The sequence below is a fragment of the Sinohyriopsis cumingii genome, chromosome 3 (genome assembly GCF_028554795.1).
Source record: "Sinohyriopsis cumingii isolate HCF-2022 chromosome 3, ASM2855479v2, whole genome shotgun sequence".
Classification (NCBI taxonomy): Eukaryota; Metazoa; Mollusca; class Bivalvia; order Unionida; family Unionidae; genus Sinohyriopsis; species Sinohyriopsis cumingii.
In genome coordinates this window covers 106,934,530-106,951,361 of record NC_142963.1, presented here as the reverse complement: position 1 = coordinate 106,951,361, position 16,832 = coordinate 106,934,530, and the positions used below count along the sequence as shown (strand labels likewise).

The 16,832-nt window shown below is 34.0% G+C and overlaps 1 protein-coding gene across 1 annotated transcript in view; it reads right to left on the bottom strand.

Moving 5' to 3' along the window:
• Positions 1-14,249: 14,249 nt before the first annotated feature.
• LOC149803491 (THO complex subunit 4-like) overlaps positions 14,250-16,832 on the bottom strand; it is a 38,905-nt gene continuing 36,322 nt past the window's right edge. The window contains exon 6 of the mRNA XM_089953214.1: positions 14,250-16,402. Coding sequence (XP_089809340.1) covers positions 16,388-16,402 — 15 coding nt within the window. The 3' untranslated portion in view covers positions 14,250-16,387. The remainder of the gene's footprint in view (positions 16,403-16,832) is intronic.

The window sequence follows — 16,832 nt, the reverse complement described above, 5'->3', positions numbered from 1 at the left end:
TGATATACTCATATTATTTGTGCTATCTTTATTGCTATTGTGTGAGTGAGTGCAAGCATTTGTGTATATGTCTGTGTGTGTTGTTAGCATGCTAACATTCTTAGTATTGTTTTTCAACCAGATCCCAAGTTCTTTATTTATTTTATCTTTTATTCTCTACTTTTTCCCTATAAAGGTTTATGGTCTGTTTCTGAAAAGGTTTTCCACTTTAAGATACTGGCATCTCTTCATGTATTGTTTTGTGTTCTTGTGGTCATGGCTATGTTTTGCTTTATTCTACAATATATTATACCTTGCGCCTGTTTTGTTATATTTACAATGGCAGTAAATGACACTCTTTTAAGAAATTGGCTCAGTGGTTCATGTGCATGACTTCTGACCAAAAAAATGCAGATTAGGATCCTACCAATGTACAAGCCCAGGTCTGGTGTCATGGTATGTCCTTGGGCAGGGCACTTTACTAATCTGATTAAAATCAGATCTTCACAGTCCTACTTAAAAGAAGTGTGTGTGTGTGATTTGGATTTTTAATGTAGCTTTATAAATGTTTAGTCATATCGCTATGATGTCTAGCACTGAGGCATCATGCAGCAGACATGTATCATGATTACCCACCCAGTCACATTATCCTGACACCAGGCCAACCAGTCCTAACACTAACATCTTAATGCTGAGCTGTTAATACTATTTTTATAAGTCTTTGGTATGACTTGGCCAGGGATTGAGCCCATGACATCCCGTGGTTAGGCCACCAGAGCATTACTTAAAAGAAGATCAGTGATCTATATTTCACACTTAACTGACTTTTAATTTTTTGCTTCATACTTTAATCATGAAACTAGATTAAATATATCTTTCTTAGCACTATACCCATACCAAAGTAGATCACAGTGACCCTTATAAAAAAGATTCTTAGTAAACTAAGCTTTTGCATTTATCTTGTCATGACTGACTTGTTGTATTCTTTGTATATTGTTATCATATCTAGGATCATGAAACGTGGGGATGCATCTTGATGAGAACAACTTCCTCATTTCAGTTGGAAAGTGATAATAGTTTCTTAAGAAGATTTCAAGAGCAATGATTTTTTTTAAAAAGAAAAATATAAAAAGCAACATTAATCTTTGGGTTTTATTAACTCTTTATAGTAGCTCTACTTTAATGTTGAAAGTAATGTTCGTGTTTTATTGTTTTACATTTTTATAGCCAGTCAAAGTAGATAGGTGGGTTCGTGGGTTGATAGGTTTGTAGTTGTTTTTGATGGCATGACAGCGCAATATTGGCTACATGAAGCTGTTTAAAAGTTAACATTTTAATTTTTAAAATACAAAGATTAAAGATTGCAGAAAATCTTTAGTATGAGAATTGACCAAGATCACTTCAATTTTTTAAAAATTTTTGCATGATAATAATAATGTTTATGGGGTGCTGGATGGCTGAGTGTTCTAAGGCACTAGCCTTTACAGATTACTCACACATCACACCTCTGTGGTGGTTTGAGTTTTGGCTCAACCAACATGGGTATGTGAAAAAGCTTGCCAATAGTTTCCTGTGGGTCAGCGGTTATTTGGTGTTTTCCCTGGATCTTTCTCCACCAAATATTCTGGCTGCCATGTATACCCCAATGCATGCTGAAAAAGGGCATTAAACCCACAACAACAAAAGTAATATAATGTTTACAATGGTTATGATAGGCTACTATGGGCTTCATTCTGGTGAAATATGTAATCATTGATTACATTATTGTTTAAAATTCTTGTGAGAAAGTTGGTTGTCTTTATTCTTATAGGTAAAGGCAACATAACATACTTTCTTTTTTTCCAAGTCATATGGCTGACCTTTCTAGCATATGTTAACATCTGTGACACAATCAAGTGCGCCAGAGCAAAGCAGGGGTGTTTGTATGTCTTTCAGTACTAAAACAAACCTGTCTCCAGTCTGTCAGTGTTATATCAGAGATAAGGATAGGAATGTTACTTATTTTTACTTACTTTCTTTTATTAACCCAATAATCTGCGGACTCTTTGATTGCCGTATGTAGGTCTTTTATAAACATAGCCAATCATGTTGTGATGTTATTAAGAGTTTGTGTATAGCTTTCTTCAAATGTCAGTTTTGTTACAAGTAATTTATATATACAAAAGCATTATAGGAAATTTTTATTTTTGTAATATACATTATTTTGTACTTGTATTTATATATTAATATATCTATTCTTTCTTAGGTTATCATCTTTATTTTCTTATTTAATTTTCATAAGCATAGCTTTTGTTAACTAGTGTCCTGAATTTCATTATTTCAGCAAATAGATCGATGAGAAAAGATGCTTCATTTACTTAAAAACATGTTATGCCTGGAGTGAAACAGTAAATATGGAATAACTGCTAATAGTGGACCAGACAGTCCAAGAAGAAAAGAAACTGCACAGTATTTGAGATATGTGCTTTTCAGAGTTTGTATTCATGCAGCCATTTCAAGACCCATTGATCTTTTTTAACCTGCTTGTGAACAGCTAACTATTCTGTCAGAAATCGTCATTCCAGTTAAAGTGATACATACAGTTGACTCTTTTTCAAATGCCAACATAGCTGCAAGCAATTTCATCAGAATATTGAGTTTGCACTGTATCAATTAGGCACTTTTTCACCATGAGATATCTTTTTTTGTTAGTCTGTGCACAACTTCTAATAACAGAGAGAAAAAGAAAAGGGAAAGGTGAACTTGAATGCAGTGTCACTGTTCTTAGTAATTTACCCTGGAAAATTTACTCAAATTATCATACTATAACATGACAGAAGTTTAGCTGACCTTTTTTTTTTGACCAACAGGTCTGAAAATTGTGCTGCTAACTTCTTATTTAGAGAACAGAAATCCTGATCAGGCTCTTTACAATATGGATCAACACCTGGTCATCAGATTCTTGACCTCTGGGCAGTTTCCTCATAATGGGTCAGTTTATATATATAAATTGCATAATTGGCATGTCTATATCAGAAAATCAGTGTCAGAACTTTGTAATGGTCAAATTTAGTAGTGTATGCATTCATTCTGAGGGCTGTTCCATTTAAACATACATGGTACCCAGGGGAGTCTGTATAAAAAAAAATATATGCCAGGGTACTTTGATTTCACAGAGTTCATATTAAAATGAAAAGAAATTTCTAAACTGCATCTATGAGTGAGTACCCCACTTTAAAAGTGTGTTCCCTGGGTCCCATGTATGTCTTAATAGAACAGCCCAGACAGAGTTCTCCTTGTTTTTATAATGGTTAAACAACTGTAAGGAGAGTTGACTTTATTACAGTTTTCATTGCACATTCATAAGATGACAGTGTTATGTGTGCTTAAAAACAAAAAAAAGCAAGAAGAAAATTCAACATTAATTATGTTGAAACCCGTTATCAGTATGACTTTCCATTTAGAAAGTAGCATTAACAAGACTTCAAGACAGCTGACATTGTGGATATTAAAAGGGTACCATTTTCATTTAGTACCTTTTCAACATAAGTTTTCTGGTGAAAACCCAATGTGGATGTGATTTTCCATCTAGTAGGAGAAGCAATACAATTTTAAGTTGGCTGCTGCAGCAGCCTTATTGGATATCATATCAGCATATTTTTTTTTGAGGCAGCTAGACATGACATGAAGTCTTCTTGTGAAAACCGACTTTCCTTTAAGGAGGGAGTAGTAATAATAAGATTTTCAAGATGGCTGCTGTGGTAGCCATTTTAGATGTCAGGTTGGGACTGTTTTCATTTAGGACCAATTAGAAATCATTAGAACACCATCTTGAAATGACCATCCATTAAGATGGAATCATGCTAACAAGATTAAATATTTGTTCATTGTGGCATATTTTAATTTAGACAGGCACCATCTTTATTTAAGACCAGCTATATATCATAAGAATTCTGGTGACAACCCAGTGTTATAACTTTTTGTTTAGGAGCAGAAATATAATTTTGAAGAGGGCTGCCATGGTGGCCATCCTAGATACCAGATCAGCACCATTTTCAAGACATAAAATGATTTTTAACTCTTAATAACATGTACATATGACTGTCCATTAAGAGGGGTAGTGATAAGATTTTCATATTGGATGACTGAGCAAAACCATTTTCAATCAGTACCAACAAGACATAGCGAGATGTCTTCAAGTGAAAACTCCATATCAGTGTGGCTTTTCTATTTAAGAGAAGTGATAAGGCTTTGAAGCTGGCTGCAATGGTGGCCATATCAGATATCAGATTGTCACCATTTTCTTTTCATATTAAATAGACCTCATAAGAAGTCATTTAGTGAAACCCCAATGCCGATATATAAATCCATTAAGGGGTAGTAATGAAAGTGTCAAGATGGTTAATGTGGTGTGCATGTTTGATGTCCAAGCAGAACCATTTCATTTAAGGTCAGCTAGAAATGATAAGTCTTCTACTGAAAACCCATGTGTATGACAGTCCATTCAGAAGGAGTAGCACTGACAAGATTTTTAAGATGACTGCTGTGGTGGCCATATTGGATGTCCGAGCAACACTATTTTCATTAGGACCAGCTAGGGTTTGAGTGAATTTGTGTGTAAAAGCTTCAAGGTGATCCATGAAGTAGGTAATAGTAGTGATAACAAACTTTTGTTAATGTAGGATTCACACAGAATTCTGAACGATAAATTCAAAGACTTTTCCCAAACTTTCAAAGACCACTCCCAAACTTTAAAAAACCACAAACATAGATTTCTAAGACCTATTTTCACTAATAATTTGTAAGCAAGCTATGTTAAATGAGAAAACAACAAATGCAAAATACTACAATATTGTTTAATGATGAAATGAAACTGAATGGGTCATCAGAAGAAATAAACCAGGAAAACTTGACTACATCCAAATCTAACAATCTTGGACAATTTTATTTGTGATTATGGAAAGAAATTAAAATGTTTGGGTTTATTTAAATTTTCAGACTTTTATAGACCTCAGGGTAATCTGCTCGATTTTCCCAAACTTTTAAGGTTTTGAAAATACTACCTCATTTTTCCCAAACTGTCCAAGTCTTTCAAAGAACCCTGTAATGGATGTCATTTGATGAATAACAGCAGGCAAGCTGTTCTGGTTGCAGCCTGTTGAGTATAACATACCTCCATTAGAAAACAGAGTAGATACCATGGTATTTGTAACAGCTATTTCTTGTATTTTGCAACTGTCTGTGTAAAGAAAAAATGATCCAGGTTCATTATCCATCATTGTAATGACTGCATATTGTATGCTCAGTAATTGGTTATTAAAATACTGCACACCTTCATTATAAGACCCTTCATTAAAACATTGGCCCAGCTATAAGGTGAGTATGGTCATAGATCCCATTTCATTAAGTAGTAGTAAATTATATGTATCATGTACTTTATTGTAAGGCAGTCTCACTGTAAGGCGACATACTCCATGGCTCCCATGGACAACATTATAATGAGGGAAAACTGTTCATATATGAAGTATCACAAAAGATTTCCATATTATTTGTTTTAATGTTAACTGGTGTTTTTTCTCTTAGTTTTCTGTTATTGGTTTTCAGTCAAAAAATAAAAATTACACAAATATACAACATGAAAGCAAGCCCCATTTAGGGGGTTCATTAAAAAAAACTCTTTATTATCATTAGAATAAACTGAGATTATTGTTTTTACGATCATGACATCAGGACAGTTGTGCCTCAAGTAGAATCCGAAATAATTCAATCCATGTGCCTTGTTATTATGTATTGCATTTTTAGATGTCATATTTTTGCATCATACAATTGCTTTTTCCACAAAAAAGACAAGTATCAGTATAAAATTTTGTAAGATATAAACTTGTGATGTTTATGGCAGGAGGCTACATTTGTGTGTTGTTTAAAATGATACATATCAGATGCTATCTGCTAATTGTTTGGTTTCATGTTTGAAAATATTTTCTGGAAAGTGTGAATGTGACTCATTAACATGTAGATATAATTTTTTGAGGTACTTTTGGTTTAAAAGTGATTGGAAGGTATAATTATGAACACCTACATTAATTTTGCACTAAATCAGTGATGCTCATTAAACTTGCAGTGGATGGATATTTGTTTTTATTCTCTATTCTGTAATAACGTTTTTTGTTTGAGAGCTCTGCACAACTGTGTCATGAAAATACTTGTGTTATTAAATTTTTCAACCATTTTTGTTTTATTTCTTCATTAGTTTCTTAATTTGTAAGGAAAGGAATCATCTGTCTAGTGTAGCCTGTCCTGGTTAATCTGGATTCTGATTAGAACAAACATTTTTATTCTTGTGATGGAGACACTATTACCATCAACCTGTCTGCTTCACATTTTCGGTGGATATTGTCTGGTCCCAGTATCTTATATTAGATGGTTTTCACTATATAACTCTTCTTGAATTTCAAACTGATTTTGTTCTTTTTTGGATGTCTTAAGACAGTTGTACTAAATTATAAAGATAAATCATAGTAATACTCCATGAATAGGACATGTCATGTGTCTCTTTACATGTACATGATGGAGAAACTAGTCGATATGCAAGAATTCTACAAAATGTTATGTTTAACATGCTTTACTTAAGTATAATCCACCCAGAAATCAGTTGATGGGACGCATTTTCTTCCCCATTTCAAACAGTCTGGGACTAGTTGCATGGACAATCATTGTCATATGTAGGACCCACTTTTGACACCTAGAGGGGTATAACTCTGGACTACTTCATAGGAACATGATCACAAAAGCACATGTTCACCTGATCTTAATGTTAGGCAAATCTCAACCCAGTCCAAGGAAATGTGCAGGAGTAGTCGTACACTCAGGAATTTCGGGACATGTATTATGAATGGACAAATGCAACGTTAGCTTTATTTATGGCAGAGGAATAAAAAAGATCTTATATATTGAAGCCTGAAGAGTAGTTCAAATTGACCTACTGTTTTGAACAAATGAAACAGTCTGAAAGAAAAGAAAAACCTTATTTTACCTAATGTCCACAACAAGAAAGATACTATAAATGTCTCTTCATGTTTAGAAGGCAAGACAATAAGTAATGTGAAAATCTATCATCTGTTTGTCTGCAATGACACAACCAATGATTTGTGTCTTGCACAACTCATTTAAACTTTATTAGAACATGCAAACAATCTGGTTCATCATGCGAAGTTTTTGGTTTATTTGCAATATTCTGTTACTCGACCTCGTACTGAAACCCGAATTTCTGTGTTATTTGGAATCACTTATTTCCTTAACAATGCAGTGTTTCATGACAATTGACTGACAACTTCAAAGAGGTATTTAAAGGCTAAGGACACACATTAAATGGGATTACTTTTATTTTGTCTGAATTTGACTTGAGAATCATCTTAATATCATCTGCTTGGCTGATAGATATAGGAAACTACGCAAGGAGTGATTAACCAGTGAAGCTTAACAGCAGATTGACCAACTGTCAACAGACATTGACAAATTTATTGTTTGGGAACCTGGGTAAACTAAAAATCAAACTTTTTGCTCAATGTGAGGGCCTTGTCTGGCAGCCAAAAGTTTTATTAAGAAATCATGTTATATTGAAATTTGATATTTTTTCTTGAAAGAAATTTGATCATTAAATTGTCCCTCTAGGTATATACACATGTGATTCTATTGGCAGTAAGCCAAAAATACTGTTTTCTAGGCCATCTATCATACATACCATTTTAAAGTTGAAATCTACAACTTTTGATATTTATCAGAAGGAAAAAAAGTAAATAAAAATAATCAAACAGTATTGTTTTGCATTCTACCAACATATTAGAGAAACTATCCAGAACCAGTATTCTGTGGATGAGATATATTCCACCAGTACAATAACTGATGTGAAGAGATGTGGCATGATACCAGGACTAGAATTATAAAAGGACAGCTGATGTGTACACAGAAAGCTGTTCACTGATTATCTTATATTTGTAATTTGGGGAGTTTAAAGCCAAATGCAGGATATTTTGAGGCTTTATAAATTTTTTAAAATCTTGTGCAAATTGTGAGGCAGAACAATTTTTGTACACTAGAGACAGTCCCAAATGGAAGCAAGAGAAGGAAATCCAAGGTGAAAGGCAAGGACTTTCCTGAGGCTAGGAGATTTTTGGAAGCCATAGTCAAATTGAGTCCTCATGCCACTCAAATCTGTTTGCAGCCACTCAACCCAGTAGTGAAGTAGATATATCAGAGAATCAGTGTCAGTATAACAATTAAAAAGACCTAATTCTACAAACAAACCACCCAAATCCAGCCCACAAAATGCAACCAACCTCTGGCTCATTGGTCACAGAGTCAGTATTCCAGTAAAGACTCTCAACTTGCCTACCAAGAAAATGCCTAAATACAGTCAACCTGCTGGCACAAGTGGTCATGTATGCTCTAAATGAAGCAAGGTGAGGATTAAAGAAACTACTCGACTTCCCAAAGGTTCTGATGGTAATAGTAATATTTGGCAACTGAGATCCAAAGATGGCACTTGAGACCCATATTTTAAGTCCCATGTTAAATGAGTCCGTAAGTTTAACACGGGAATGGTAGTCTAGACCCAAAATGGTAATAGTGTTACATGTGCCTGACCTCAATTTTGGTGAAAGAGTAAATATTAGAATTGATCAGATATGGCACTTGGGACCGAAATGGAAAATCTATGTAAAATGATCCCATAGGTTTAACATGGGAATTGTATTATAGACCCAAGTAGTAATGTGTGGCTCTATAGAGCAGTTTGGGAAAACTATAGAGCACTAGTTTTAGGAGGCACTTTGGCATTCATAAGGTATGGTGTGGTGCACTTGGGCCTATTAGGGACAAATGTCCAGTTGAAGACAATGGGTGTTTATGGGGACAAAAGTGTTTACAGGGACAACTAATTTATGAATGGCACACTTTATGCATGCTGTATTGTTTAACAGTCCACTATGCAGGTACTCATTGACCATGGAGATTATTAACCAACAGGTACACAGTCTTCCTTTGAAGGAACCATTATTTTCTTGACAGACTTATCACGACCATCAGACACCAGAATCTGTTTCCTGATTATTTACACTACAAGCTATCCACAAAGTTTGGTGAAGAACATTCCATCCCCCGAACTCACATTAGAAAATAATAGTGTTTTGAAGGGTTTATCTTTTTTGGGGGTAAAAATTCTTATTACTTAAATTTCTTTTTTAACTTTACTTTGATTCAGCGCACTTAACCAGCTAAAGTACTTGAAACCATGATAGCTACATGCTCTTCTCCACCCCAAATGCAAGCGCTCTATAAATTTTGATTGGGTTTATGTACTAGAATATTGTAATTACATTGAAACCATTTGATTCACCAGAACCTTGACCTTTCACCTTCCTTACCCCAACTGGAAGTGTTCAGTCTATTTAATTTGTATTAATTTGTTGGCTTTTCTTAATGACTACAGGTTATGTACATCTGTATTTTGTAAATGACATTTGTCAAAAGTAAAGTTAATGGTGTAGCTGACTATTGACATTTACTTTGTAAACAACACATAGCTAATATGTCTTTGATTATAGATTAAATATTCAAATCATTATCAATGGAAGTAAACATGTTTACTTGTATCCTAAACTTGTTGACCACTTGTAATGTATTTAGAGAGATGATCTACATCTTGGCTCTATTATTGCGTCTTGGCTTTTTATATGTGTTGTTTTTTACTTGAAAAATTACTCGTTCTTACCCCAACATTCAGGCAGATGTCTTTTTGTTGTGTTCAGTTTGGGTGGATTTATTTATTCAAATTATTATTCACTGGAATTACAAAGTGCTCAATAATATTATTAGAATAAAGCATTAATTTGGAATTATAGTGAATTCAGTCAAGGACATTTTGCATTACTGGTATATTATTGTGATACATCAAATGACTTCACATACTACCACACTCCAGGTCATTGGTACAGTATCACATTTGATATTGGGGGCATGGAATAACTGCTTGAGTAACTTGTGCATAAATTTACAGGGATGATTCTGTCATCAGGACCTTTCAGTTTGTTCAACCGATGCTTATTCATATTCCAATATAGCTGCTGTTACTAAAACAAGAGGGCCCATTGAGCCTGAATCGCTCACATGGTGGACACTTGCTTAATACAGAACTGTAAGGTCAGTTGGCCAGTAAAACTTGGTCAGTAGGATGCTTTTTGTATAGATTCTATTTTTTGTGTACATTTGAAACCAGGACTGGTATAAGGTGAAATTGTATGCAATTGCAACAAGCCCAGTGGAGAGAATGTTGACATACCTCTATGTTACTTTCATGTACTGTCACCGACATTTTTTTAAATGTGATATTTGGGAAACAGCACACTGACTAAAGCAAACAGCTGACTGAAATGACTGCTCCGATGTGCTCAAGAAATGAACTTGAATTGTGCCAGAGCAGACGATACTAATTTTGAAAGTGCAGTAAATTAATTATATCTTAAACTTGATTTAAAAAAAGGCATTTGCTTTTTTTTCCCTCCAATCTACCTCTGAAGTGTAGGACGTGAAAATGGCCAAGTGAATCTAGCAGTCTTTTTATAGATGCACATCTGAAGTTAGGCCAAGCTGTATGCTATATAACCCAAATCACATCCAACTATCATTCACCAAAATAATGGTAATAATTAGACTTTTTAACAATAACATACTTATAAAAGGTCTTTTTTAAATAACCAATAAAGAAAACCCAAGAAAGTATTAATCATTAAAAATCAAACCATTTGCAATGTATGAAACTAATGTGGAACCTTTCTTGCAATGTTGTGCAGTGCTAAAAAAAAGTCAGTCTGATCAGTTGTTCTAAGTGAGGTGTCCATCAGACTTGTCAAAAACACAAAAAATCAAGTTTGTCAGAGAAAACTTGATCGTGCTGACGAAATGTGGAAATTTATTTTCAAGATGTTGACATGCCAACACGTCACGTCATCCTAAAACATGAATTTTACTTCCAAAACCCCTGTCAGACATGGTCATGTTTAGAAAAACACGATTTTCAGTAATCTTCAAAAATAGAACAAGAAACAAAACCCACTTCAGTCTATGCCTATTACATGTGCATATACAAATGGTAAACAGTCATGACTGGAGCTGAAGTACTTAATACAGGTAATCAGAAGGCAAATAGGTCAGGTATAAACCACCATTTCATGTATTAATTGGCCGACAAGAACTATTGCGATGTGTTTGAAGACTGCAGTGGGTGAGCCCATAGTGCTAATTTGCATTGATAAAGATCACGAAGTGGAACAACCTAACATAGGTAAATTAAAGATGATGTGTGTAGGAGAACAAAAGTTACTACATATCATTGCTAAACTTCTTATCGTTCAAACTTTGTAAATTGGTTCAACTCGGATCTTGGATGGGCATAAGTATCAACAAGATCTATACACATTAATGAGGTTACTGATGAGGGGATTTGCATCTAATTTGTTACGCTTGTCAAAATTTTAACTTTATTTCTGATCATATTTTATCAAACACTGTAAATAAGCTAATATCATCAAGGTATATTATGCATTATTACAAATAAGATTCATACATATTAAATGAGTGGTTTTGCACATGAGCAACACAGCTTCTAACCACTTGACTATTTCTGACCCAATTTTAATCCAACTTGGTAAATAGGCTAATACTGTTTATAAAGAGCGAGACCAATGTATATTTATGAAGTCATCTTATTGTTCATGATTTTGCTACCACTCTGGATACTTATTTGATCAAATTTAGTAAGTAGGCCTGTCATAAAGTTCATGTATGAGTATGATTATGAGTGAAATTGCATTTGATTGACTGAGCTCATTACCTCTCTAAATTTAGTGACAATATTTCTCATCCAGTCTCTGAAACACTTGGTAAATGGACTTATGTCATCGAGATCTGGGACAACTTTGATTATGAGCAAGAGACTGCATATTAAGTACACTTTTATCCTTAGACATGGTGACCTGGCTGGCCAAGTGGTCTAAAGTGGTTATTACTGTCATATAACCATTGTCCACATGGGTTTGAGCCTTGGGCTTGGCCAATGTGTGTTATGCGAGAAAGCTTGTCTGTAGATTCCCATAGGCTGGTGGTTTTTACTGGGGTTATACCAGGTTCTTCTTCCATCAGTTATACTGGCTGCCATGTATAGCTGCTTATCCCATGTTGAGAACAACCCAAAACAACATTATCCTAAGACAGAATTTTTTTTCATTATATAGTGCAATAGGTAAAATCCATAAGGTGCAGAGTTTGGGAGATAGTTTACCTAGTTTTTGTTCATACAAACCTATATAAGACTGCAATGTGAAATGGTCAATTGTTATGCCAACCAGGTGAGCAACATCAGGCCTATCTGAATAACTTGTTTAGAGAAGTATTGAAAAGGTTTCTCTATTTTTAATAACAGCAGTCATATCTGATGGCAGATTGGCATATTTTTTTTTTACAACAGTAATAGCCCTACATGCCAGGTTTTTGTTCTAGTGGTCAAAGACCATGAGAACTTTCTTTTTTGTTATTGCTACTTTTCCTAAACTCTCTGTAGGATAGCCATGACATTTTACACATGCATTCATCCCATGATCTAACTGGTCCTAACAGTCCCAATTTCATAACCAAATATGACCACCATAGCAGCCATCTGAAAAGTCTTGATATTGTTACTCAAAACATGTCAAGTCAAATCAACATGGGGAAGTCTTTTGTTTAAAATCCATGCTCATACAACTTAGTGTTCATTGCTGGCATGCTTCAGCAGGTGACTTAAATAAGCCCTCACGGAAATTTCACAAGCCTGGACTACAATTTCCACATGCCCAAAATTTCCCCCATTTTCATTATTATCACACAACACTGCAATAGCTAAAATTTGAATACAAATTCAATAGGGTTTGAAGATAATGCAAGTGTCATTAGTGTTCATCGCTACACTGGTGTGCTTCACAAAGTAAAACTTGAACACTGTTCTGACAACTGAACTGATTGACCTTGCTTTGCATTTAATATATGCAGCAAAATGTACCTTCAAAGAAATGTTACCACTGTTCACAAACTTGTCAAAATTATATGACTTAAACATTTTAATTCAAGTCAATATGTAATAACTTTTGTTCTTGCACACACATATAGCATCATCTATGATTTAGCTATAATGGGTTGTTCCACTTCCTGAACCTACCTATCAAATTAGCACAATGGTCTTACCCACTGCTGCCTTAAAATACATCTCAGTTTCTCACTATTGTCAGCCAATTAAATAATATGTGAAATGGTGGTATATACCTGACCTTCTTGCCTTTAATTGCCACTATTTAAACTGCCCAACGGACAGTTTAGAATAAGCTCCACTCAGACTATTTACCATTTATACCTGCTACATCTAAGGGAACTATACTGAAAGTTTTTTTGTTTTTGAAGATTACTGAAAATTGTTTTTTTGTTTTCTTGAAACATGACCTTGTCAAGGGGTCATGGAGTACAAAATTGTAATTTTAGCATGCCATGCCATGCTTTAATGTGATTAAAATCAGATCTCAATTTCACGTAGAGCAGTGGTGATCTGATTTAGATTGCACCATGTTATGGTAGGTATGTCAACATCTTGAAAATACCATTTACACATTTCATCGATGTGATCAAAGTTTTCTTCTGGCTAATTAAAGTTTTTTTGTTTTTTTTGACAGGTCTGATGTGCTCTTAACTTAGAATACAGGATGGGCCCAATCTAAAATTAGAGAGGCCATTTGACATTTTTTTATGTCAGATTTTGTACCATTTTCAATTAGGCTCAACCACACATTAAATGTCCACTTCCTTATAACATGCTTTATATTGAGGTGAGTATAGTCGTGCATCTGATTTCATTAGTGCAAGTAAATTTAAATGTACTGCAAGGCAAACTGCAATGTATTATACCCCAAGAGATCCTTTATACATGTGTGTAGGTTATTATGTGTGTGGACTAGACGGGAGAACAAGCTTAACGCTGTTTACCCCTACCATATTCATGCCAGAAAATGAAGAAAACATCCCAAGTGGGCACTAGGCATCAAACTGGCTGACATTTTCACAAAATGAAATGTAATAGTAACTGTGGATGTAATGTATCAACATGACCAAATATGTTTGTTGTCAAATGATTATATAAATCAAAGTGCTATATATGAGCCATATGACAACATCAACTATGTCAATTATTATTAAAAGAGGAAACAAAACAAAACTGAGACAAATTAAATTTAATTTTTTGCATTTACATGTACCAACTGTACTAAAACATTTGCCACAAACTATCAAGATAAATAATGGGTTCATGAAATATGTTTGAGAAGCAACAATGTATTTTTCATTTCACACTTAAATATAACTCAGCAAGTGAAAACATTTCTTTCTTTATATGGCACTTTTTGTGCAGAGAAGTAATCACATTTTTCTCTCTGAATTTTCCATCATATTTAAAATGTAATTAAAAAGAAGATTCTCTTCTTGGGTTGTGACATGGGGTATGTCACTCTAAATATGACAAAACTGTTTACAAATTTATCTTTCAGCTGTGTTTCTATGTCAAGCAAGGAAATCAATACATTGCTTGAGAACAGGATTTCTTGCAAGTATAATTTTCACTGAAATAAGTAATTTATTCTAAAGTGAATTTTCTTGGCCCCTATCACACACAAATGTTTTAAAACCTTTTCAAACACAGCAAATCTGGTGCATAATGAAACATACTGCATCATGAGATGGTGAGAGATCATGGATGAAACGTCAAGTCCACAACATTAGTTAAGATTGAGGTTTTATGTTTTAACCGGAGACACTCTTTAATAGAACTGAAGAACTGGCCACTTTACAAATTTAATTTAAAAAATCTGGCCAATGCAACTTATTTCCTATGTACACAGACTTGTCAAGTCAAGGCAATTATGATTAAAAAGGAAAGCTAAAATGTCTGAATGGAAATGACTATGAAGTCTGAAAATGATAATTTAGGGTGCATTTACATTCTCTGATGAGTACATATGCTAAGAATAAGTATTCATTAGCATAATATTAACACTATTTTTTACTCAAACACATATGGAGTATATACTGTAGTCAAAATGTTTACACTCGTCACAGAGGAACTGATGATACTGAAGATAATTAAAACAGTATTTAATATTGCTCCATACACTTTACTCAAGATTTTTGTTTAAAAAAAGTTAAAAATGATAACACTGTAAATACACACTAAAGCAATCAGAAAACTGATTGTTAACACTTTCTGGAGATTCAAAGTTTTAGCAACAGACATAAAATATGTTTTAAAAGAACCACCTGCATGAAGTAAAAATTGTCTTCTTCCAAGCTTGGCTGAATAAAATGACACGCTGTAGAAAATGTAATCCTTTTATGATTAAGTACAACTCAACTGTTGACAAGAGATGACATTTCTGAATGATGAAATCAAATGTACACTAGAAATGTGTCCATACACCAATATTGTACAACTGCTGGGCTCTGCTGTTGTCTTCTTAATATAAAGCCATGTACCAAACTGGATTTCAATCTATCAAGTGTTTCCAAAGTTATCAAGCAGAAAATAAATGGCAAAGTTATATGTCAAGCCTCAAACCAAATCTGACTTTAGTCCATGAACTCACTCAAAAGTTAGTGAGGTCAAAATTAAAGGGTAAATATGGAAGTAATGCTTCCAGAAAAAGGAGATAACTTGACCTAGGTCATCCTAAGATTAAGCCTCATACCAAATGTGATTTCATTCAATTTAGTCCTTCAAAAGTTACCACACTGAACCATTCATAACTAAACTAAATTTGTTACAGGCAACAAGTGATGAACATGGGTAATACTATATTCTCCCTAAATTGATATGTCATGGGCATAAAAAATGCCACAATTTTAAAGTTCTGAAACAAAAGATGATTTTTATGAGAAAATGTAAACCATACTAGGAAACAGCCAAAGACTTAATTTCATTCTCATCTACTCTTTCCCCTACTTTGGGCTTGGAGCAAAGATAAAATTGAATTATGCCTGAAAGAAAGTGATGAGGAATATTTAATTTGAAACAAAGTCCATACACAACAGCTATCATCTAAATAAATTCCTGAATACCTGTAACATAAACTTTCATGACTCTCCATTCAAGGATTGTTAATTGCATAAGGGTGACAAGTAAATTCTGCCACAACTCATTTTCTTTGGAAGTTGAACAGAATGCATGGCTTTGAAGTGGGTCACATAGTTAAATATCCCAGTCTCATACAATGCTCCAAATTCGAAAAACACAGAATACTTCAGAAACTGTACTGATGATCAAGTTCCACTCAAAAAGGTGGTTTACATCTTCTCCAAAAACTCCTCAGTCAGTATCCATCTGCAAATAAAGAACATGCATTAGGTATTCTTATATGAAAAGTTTAACAAGAATTTAGAACACAAACAAGTATTGAGTTTCAGAGGCAAACTGATTAAGTATTAACAAACAGTAAATGCAACGAAAAGCTAAAATTTATGTCATATCAGCAACAACTACAGACCATTTTTAGCTCTAACCACAGAACATCTGATTATATATCATTTGTACTATAATATGGGCAAGGTCTAACCACAAAGGCAAACAAATTCAGCTCATTTTATTTTCATTCCACAAGTTTGAGGTTTTTGAGTCCAAATAATCAACATTTAAAACAATAACTGGCTTTCAGGAGATTCCAACAAAAGTTAGTGTAGTCAGCAACATGGGTAACAAGTATGGCCAGCTAAAATTGTATTGAAATATATATGACTGCATTGCAGTATGTGCT